Here is an 8,785-nt window from a genome sequence, read left to right on the forward strand (position 1 = left end):
ATTTTAGAATTTAGCTGTTTAAAAATAGACATGTATAATTCGCTTGGTCGAGTATATAAATAATGATACTTTAGTTGGAAGATATTTACACCTGTATCACGTACCACCCTTAAAAAAAACAAGATATTTAAGAAAAGACAGTAAGTAAGTAATCGAATATGTGTACATTTGTCTGTTCACTGCTTAAAACGCGCTTGTGGTTTCGCGTACGTGTGTTACATATGGATGCGTACTTTGTGTTATATATTCACTTTCTAAGTTAATACTACTATAATAAGAGTTTATGGATTATTAAATCCAAAAAAGGTAAATGTGATGATTATCCGGTCTAGTCTAGTTTTAAGTCTGTGGGTTTTTCCAGGTTGGAATGGGTTAAGGTGTCCGCCTGATAACGTGACACGATAGCACAATTAGAATCACTGTGAGATCTTATTCTTAATTGAAAAGTTTGGCTTTGATTTTATTGTTTCCTGAATATAAAAATTATTGATCTATCATGGTAACGAAAAGGTTATTGTATATGGGTGCGCGCTCTTCCTACTCCAGTGGTTTGAACTAGGAAGCTGCCTTGTCATTTTTGGATTCGATCTAATTAAGCTTCACTCACCTTTGTGGATTAAAAGGTTTTAGTGGGACTCATGTTCCCTCCAGTGGGACTCATGTTTCCTTCAGTGTGAAGTTTAAGAAAATTCAGAACAGGGTAAGAGCCCTGATTATAATTTAATTTTAAAAGAAAAGTACATATCAAATGAATTAACTGAACATTATGTATGTAGCTTGGAAAATTTAGTGGTCTAACTTTAAAAAAAAAAAAAAAACATTATCTAAAGTTGACTGTAAATATGTTATTTTCCTAACATACTTGTTTTACTTAAAAAAAATGTTCTGTAGAATAAAACAAAATACGAAGAAAATGATCATAGCAAGAGATAAACCATAAACATAAACACTCATAAAAAGTTGAAAACAGAAATATAAAACTACAACCGTTGTTCCTCTTCACTGTGAATCTGTGATTATGAAGCCAAACTGGATCTTCCATTGCTAGGTAAGAGTTGAAACTTGAAACGCTCATTTCTGGTAACGCTTTGAGTACTATACTTAGCTAACAAAATTGTTTTTTGGCGCAGGAAGAATTTGAATGGTTCCAATTGTTACACTTCTAAACATTTTCATGGTAGTTCATCTGTCTAATTAACTAATGAAAAAGGGAAATTATAGTAGCAAATATTCATTCAAATCTAACAACAACAAATAAATCATAACAAAATTAGTCTACAGAAAAAAGAAAAGAAAAACTTTTTTGTATATATTTATTGTCGCTTTTCAATGATTTGGATATATTTGTGTAAAATAAGAAAGGATCTTGACGGGTGTAAATACATGCACAATACTTAATATAGCCCAATCAGAAGACAACACGACACATCTTTATTAAAAGTTATTAAACAAATTCTTGTCTATTTTGCTTAGAAAAATACAAATAGTGACTCATTAGGGAGTGGAAAATATCTCAGGATTTGCTTTGCTTTTAGCTCCAACATGTCAAACTATCTAGATGCCAACAACACAAAGTGCAATTTTTTTTTTATATAAACAAAAAAAGAACAATTATATTTCTAATAGTAAAAGAAAAAAGGCAAAAATTAAAATATTATAAAAAAGTATACAAAAGAGGAAGGAATCCATCATCAAATGCAATATAATACAAACTTGTTTGCTTCCTTGTCTCTCCCTCTGTCTCCCTCCCTCTCTCACCTCTCCTATCTTCTCCATATATACTTCATCTTCACACCCCAAAACTCCAAACACAATCTCTCTATCCCTCCCTCTCTGCAAATTTTCCAAAGTTGCATCCTCTTTTCAATATATTTACATCTCTCCAATCCAATTCACATTTTCTTCTATTGCAAGCTAATAAAAAATTAAACCCACATCAAAAGATCTAAACATTGTTTGATTTGAACCATACCATATTACCATGGATCCTTCATTTAGATTCATTAAAGAGGAGTTTCCTACTGGATTTAGTGATTCTCCATCACCTCCATCTTCTTCTTCTTCCTCTTACTTATATTCATCCTCCATGGCTGAAGCAACCCCATATGATCCAACAACATTGAGCTATCCACAACCAATAGAAGGTCTCCATGAATCAGGGCCACCTCCATTTCTGACAAAGACATATGACTTGGTTGAAGATTCAAGAACCAATCATGTTGTGTCTTGGAGCAAATCCAATAACAGTTTCATTGTCTGGGATCCACAAGCCTTTTCCGTCACTCTCCTCCCAAGATTCTTCAAACACAATAACTTCTCTAGCTTTGTCCGCCAGCTCAACACTTATGTAAGTCCTAATCTCTACATATACCTATATATATATATATATATTTTTGTATATTTTTGTGTGATTCTCACGAATCTGAGGAGATCTATCTACTAATTCAGACAAAAATTCGTGACTAGCTACAACTATTGGGTCAAAGATTTGATTTGTGAAATGGACTTTTCCATATGGTGCAGTCAAAAAAAAAAAATCGAGTTCTTGAGACTTGGCTTTTGATTGGTGTTTTTGATATCAGAGTGGTTAATTAGTGTAATTATAATATATATGATTGCTTGAAGCATTCGTTAGTTTCTATATATAAATGCAAGTGGGATCACTGTTCTCCGAAATTTTTTGAGACTTATAATATTTTACAGCCCACTTGTCTGTCTTTTTGTTTCTAGAGATCTCTTGAATTCTTGAAAAAGAGTTTATACAAATGGTCTACATTGTTTGTTAGAAATCTCTACAGGAGAGATCTATTAAACATTTTCATTTAGATGCCATGCGACTAATTTGTTTATCATCTCTCTATATAAAATACACGAAATGGAATATAACTATTATGGTCGCATAAAATACACAAGATAGAGAATGAGATGGTTAGAGTTGATGAAATTTTTTTTGGCTTTGTGATGTGAGTAAAAAAAAATTAAACGTGTTTAAAGTTAAATCTAATCATAAAATGATGTATATAGGGTTTCAGAAAGGTGAATCCGGATCGATGGGAGTTTGCAAATGAAGGGTTTCTTAGAGGGCAAAAGCATCTCCTCAAGAACATAAGGAGAAGGAAAACAAGTAACAATAGTAATCAGCTGCAACAACCTCAAGGTTCTGAGCAACAATCTCTAGACAACTGTTGCATAGAAGTCGGTAGGTATGGTCTAGATGGAGAGATGGATAGCCTAAAGCGAGACAAACAAGTTCTAATGATGGAGCTAGTGAGACTGAGACAGCAACAGCAAAGCACCAAGATGTATCTCACAACGATTGAAGAGAAGCTCAAGAAGACGGAATCAAAACAGCAACAAATGATGAGTTTCCTCGCCCGCGCAATGCAAAATCCGGATTTTATTCAGCAGCTTGTCGAGCAGAAGGAGAAGAGGAAGGAGATCGAAGAGGCGATCAGCAAGAAGAGACAAAGACCAATCGATCAAGGGAAAAGAAATGTGGTTAATGTGGGAGATTATGATGATGAAAGTGGTTATGGTTACAATGCTGCAGCCTCAACCTCGGCGTTTGTTGATATGAATCAAGAAACATATGGAAACATGTCTCAACTCGAGATGTCGGAGTTGGACACACTTGCTATGCACATTCAAGGACTTGCAGATCATTCCACTAGGGAAGAATTCTTGAATGTGGGAAAAGGAAATGAAGAGGAAGACGAAGATCAACAACGAGGGTACCAAAAGGAGAAAATGGAGATTTATGGTGAAGGCTTTTGGGAAGATTTGTTAAATGAAGGTCAAAATTTTGATTTTGAAGGAGATCAAGAAAATGTTGATGTGTTAATTGAGCAACTTGGTTATTTGGGTTCTAACTCACACATTAGTTAAGAAGAAACTGAATGAAGACTACTTGATTCCTATTAGTAATTCGGTTTTGTTTCAATTAAGTGAGTCTACGACTAACTAATTGAGTTTGGGGGCTAAATCCTTTTCAGCTTGTTTCATTTAACTTATTTTTTGGTAATAAAATTGTTTTTTATTTTAATATAATAATATAACCATAAAGATACTTATTATATATAGGATTAGGAATGGTGATACAAAACTATCTTAAGTTTCTGTATTATCTGTTTTTTTTTTTATTAACAATATCCCAGTTTTTTATAGTAAATTGTTTTGCAAGGTTGGCAAATCAACTTGCAATACGTACTGTTGTCAAGTTGAGACTCTAGAATCGATAATCACATGTTTCTCCAAGCAGTATCTCCCCACTCGATTGGAAGCTGCTCTATAGTTGATCAATTGTATATTCGTTTGATTGAATCCTTGTCGAATCACATCGATTTCGTGATGCAAGAGATTCCTCATAGAACACCGTGATTCTGGTGCCTTAACATCCATATTCCATAATCACCTCTATTGCGGTAGTTTAAAACACTATTGTTGTGTGTACCCATCTTCTTCATCACACACTATGTTAATCTGCATATATTGCTGAAAGCATTAGTGTGAGATTATGTACACAAGTTGGTTGTTAAAACTACATGAAACTCACTGTATAATAACTAAAATGAACTTGTAGATTATTGTTAGCTAGGTATCATATGACTTTTATGATGCTTAAACTTTTAATTAGTACGGCTTAAAATTAAAATTAAAAATTGGTGAGTAAACTTTATAAATCTGGGTCTGATTGATAACATAGTCAAAATTGTAAGCTGAAGCTGTAAGCTAGCTTTTACGGAATAATACAAAACCGTAAGAAAAATGTGTACATAAAAACTGTATAAAAAAACAGAGAGTAAAATTTTTAATAAAGTTTTTAATAAAGTTTTTGTGATTTGTAAAAATTCAAAACTGTACAACTTATAATATTTTGTTTGTGTTACCAATCACTGCCATATATGTCAAAGTTTTATATATATATATATATATATTGTAGTGTAGAGTGTAGACGGTATAAATTTACTTGTTTGCATCATTGCATACTATTAGTATTAGATATTTTAATATTAAAGATAACCGTACCGGTCAGCTATATGTGGTGGACCTAAGGGGTGACACCAACACTTTAAGAGTTCCTACAAAAACTCAAAATCTTGTCGCTCTAGTAATTTAGAAAAGAACAGAAAAATCAATTGATGGGTAAGACCTTTGTTGATCCATAATTTCTTATCCACTTATTAAGTCACTTGGCTTTAAAAAAAAATAAAAGACATGAAACACGGCTTGAACCGTGTTTGTTTTTATATGTTTTTTGTTTTTGTTTTGTTGACTGAAAAAAAAAAAAACGGCTTGAGCTTTTCATTTTAACACTTTTCATTATGATATATATATTGGGATTTACTTTTAATTTTCACGTTTGATTGGATCTAATCTTACAAGCACCTTCGAGGCTTCTCTACCTTCTTGTTTAGTAGTAGTATTTCTTTTACGAGTAATAATTTTTTGTCTATCTTTCTCGTGTTGCGGGAAGGGCAAGCTATCTATCCAGTATCCACTGGCTTTTGATCTTGTCATAACAATCATTATCTGAATATTTCCCGAAATAGTAAACCATCATATCCAATTTTACTTTTTGCACTTTTTCTCCTTATGAGTGATTATCAAAACACATTTAGAGGTTAATAGAAAACCACTATATATTTAGTAAGGAATAAAAATAGGATAACATTAACATTTCAATTGCATCAAAGATTGCTGTTCGATGATAAATCTAAATTAGCCAAAGAAATTTTAATTAGGAATTATAATATATGTTTAAAATTTTCACCTTAATGGGTCTAGACAAGCACTATACACTTTTTTTTTGTTGAAAGCACTTGTGTTTCTTAAAAAAAGAAAGATATCATGCGTATATTAATTAAACATATATGATGTTGTTTTTATCCAATAACATGTTAATATACTGATTATGCTAATTATTTAGATGACACTGGAAAAGAAAAAAAAACTCATTTACCAACGCGTTATTCTTACAAAACAAAAAAAAAACTTTCTAAAAAGAAATTTATTTTATTAAACAAACCCTAAACACTAAGCAAAAGAAAAATGAGACAGTGAACGGCGCATTATCAAAAAAATACTAATACAAGATGACAATTAATTAATATATAGTTGAAAAGAACAAAATCTAGTTACATTACAAAATTCACTACTAGATCATGTATCTAAATTCACAAAGCCTTTAAAATTCCAAAAAAAAAAGAGGGATGAGTCACGACTCATCATTATTTAAGGAATGGACAAAAAAAGCAAACGACATTGGTAAGTGGGAGTCACGTAAATTATGTCTGTTGGATTAAGATTGCGAATGCACGTGCTCTCTGCTGTGTTTCTGTTCTTGCCTCCCCCTCCATCTCAAGCTTCTTCATTATTACTAGATAACAGTTTTACAGAAGCTTTTTATTAGATTTTGCCCACACCAGAGAGATCCACACACTTCTTTTGATTGCTTTATAAATTCTACTGATGTCAAAAACTCTATATCATCATCTCACGTGAAAGGTATAAATATTTTTATTTTTAAAGTGGACGTACGTAGGAAATGAGGGCTCTCCTACGGAGCTACTGGCCCAATTAATTATATGGAAAATGGCCCATCAACTTTAACTTGATCTCACACTCACGCACGCTCGTTTCTCTTTAAACATTAACCACACTACGTGTTGTTTCCTCTTTTTATCAACCACTCACTATGCAGTGTTTTTCTTTTGCGCATTGTGCTACTCTTGTTGATATCCTGATAAATTAGCAAAATATATGTTTCTGTTTACATGTTACTCTTCATGGTCAGATCATTATAAGGTTATTTTGGTTTATCTCTTGTACTAGAATACCCAAAAAGTTGTAACGTTGAGTCCATGATCACTTCTTCAATGGGAATAAGAGTTGGTAAATTTTATTGTCTTTCAAAATCGGGATTATGAGATTCATTCAGTTAAAAGATTCCTTGATAGACACACTAGCAAGTTGTTTGTTTAGTTTTCTTGTATTTCATTGATTTGTATTAATGCTTGAATGATGAACATATCACTTAATTAAAGAAATGGTAAGAATGACCAGATTTGTTCATATATTATTGTCCTTCCCCCCCTCCCCCCCTTTCCAGATCCTATATATTGAATCGCTCACGCTCACCCTCACACTCAAGTTGATTTCAAAAACATTTTCCCCACTTGTTTCGTCGGCAAATAATCAACGTTTTTCTTCAAGAATTGTAAATATATGTTTTTTTATTTAATTAATGTGCATTAAATACAATAATTGATGATAGTTGGCGAACTCGTGTAGTGTTATTTGTTAGGCTTGCAATTATGATAGCCGACCACATATCAAATTCTTTCTCTTTCACATTTTGTATGGTTATAAAATCTCTAAATTTTTGAACGTTTTGATTTTAGTGAACATCACTAATTTTAAAGTGCTTTAGAAGTTTAAAAATGTCACTAGTACATAATTTATAAGACACACCTAACACATATCACAAACTTTACAGGAATACATGGGCAAAATCGTAATAAAACATCCTCCCGAATACGTATTCAGTCCCCTTAGACGAGGGTTCCGCCCTTGACGAACTCGGTGAAGGCCAATGCGACCAAACCGAGCATAGCGAACCGTCCGTTCCAAAGCTCAGCGTCTGACGTCATGATACCTTTGGACTTTGACTCGACGGTTATGCCCTTGAAAAGTGGCACAAGCGACGCAAGTGTCAAGATCGCTGTAGTACCGAGGAACCACGAGACTCCACCGTCGGAGATCTGAGACAAAACGTTTTCACCTTTAGATAGCTCGACGGCCAAAGCCGCCACGAATCCAACCATCGCTAAACGTCCGTTGATCCTCTCTGGTGCTGGACCGCTGAACGCTAGCAAGTCGGAAAACTTGGTGCTCACCTATATTAACCACACCAATATTATTAGTATCACTAGAGATATATTCTAATAAAGGTTGTTTAATATGTAAGTAATAAAGAGGATCCTTTTGTCTATGCATTGCTCTTTTGTATAAACATGTGAACAACTTATTTCTAGAACTTTTTCTGTTTTAAATATCAAATATGTGAATCACATTTTATAATTTGATGGCTATTAATTAGCTAGCTAGAGGTAAATGAAACAGCTCTAGATAAATATATACTATTTTTTGCAAAAAATCTTCTAATATGTGAATTGAGGACAACATATCTAAACTTTTGAAACGAAAAAAAGTACTTTTGAAACGAAAAAAAGTAATGAGTAGTTTCGCAATTTGATAAACATGGGAGGAGATAATATCTATGGAACTATTGANAAAACTTGGTGCTCACCTATATTCACCACACCAATATTATTAGTATCAGTAGACATATATTCTAATAAAGGTTGTTTAATATGTATGTAATAAAGAGGATCCTATTGTCTATGCATTGCTCTTTTGTATAATTAACATGTGAACAACTTATTACTAGAACTTTTTCTGTTTTAAATATTAAATATGTGAATCACATTTTATAAATTTATGGCTATTAATTAATTAGCTAGCTAGAGGTAAATGAAACGGCTCTAGATAAATATATACATATTGTTGCAAAAAATCTTCTAATATGTGAATTAAGGGCAACATATCTAAACTTTTGAAACGAAAAAAAAAGTAATAAGTAGTTTCGAAAATTGATAAACATAGGAGGAGATAATATCTAGGATACTTAGTAATTCAGAAAAAAAAGGAAAAAAAAAAATTGATACCTTAGGTTTCATAGGAGGAGGAGGCGATGGTGACTTGGGCAACGCCGAGGTAGCGGGTG

General features: G+C 32.7%; 2 protein-coding genes across 2 annotated transcripts in view; one reads left to right on the top strand and one right to left on the bottom strand.

Annotated features, from left to right (window-relative positions):
* LOC104766182 (heat stress transcription factor A-6b-like) lies at positions 1,717-4,051 on the top strand. Its single transcript, XM_010490017.2, has 2 exons — positions 1,717-2,347; positions 3,025-4,051. Exons 1-2 carry the CDS (start codon positions 1,982-1,984, stop codon positions 3,883-3,885), a joined length of 1,227 nt encoding a protein of 408 aa, XP_010488319.1. The 5' UTR covers positions 1,717-1,981; the 3' UTR covers positions 3,886-4,051.
* LOC104766183 (early light-induced protein 1, chloroplastic) overlaps positions 7,395-8,785 on the bottom strand; it is a 2,868-nt gene continuing 1,477 nt past the window's right edge. The window contains exon 3 of the mRNA XM_010490018.2: positions 7,395-7,895. Coding sequence (XP_010488320.1) covers positions 7,551-7,895 — 345 coding nt within the window. The 3' untranslated portion in view covers positions 7,395-7,550. The remainder of the gene's footprint in view (positions 7,896-8,785) is intronic.

Source organism: Camelina sativa, chromosome 19, assembly GCF_000633955.1.
Source record: "Camelina sativa cultivar DH55 chromosome 19, Cs, whole genome shotgun sequence".
Classification (NCBI taxonomy): domain Eukaryota; kingdom Viridiplantae; phylum Streptophyta; class Magnoliopsida; order Brassicales; family Brassicaceae; genus Camelina; species Camelina sativa.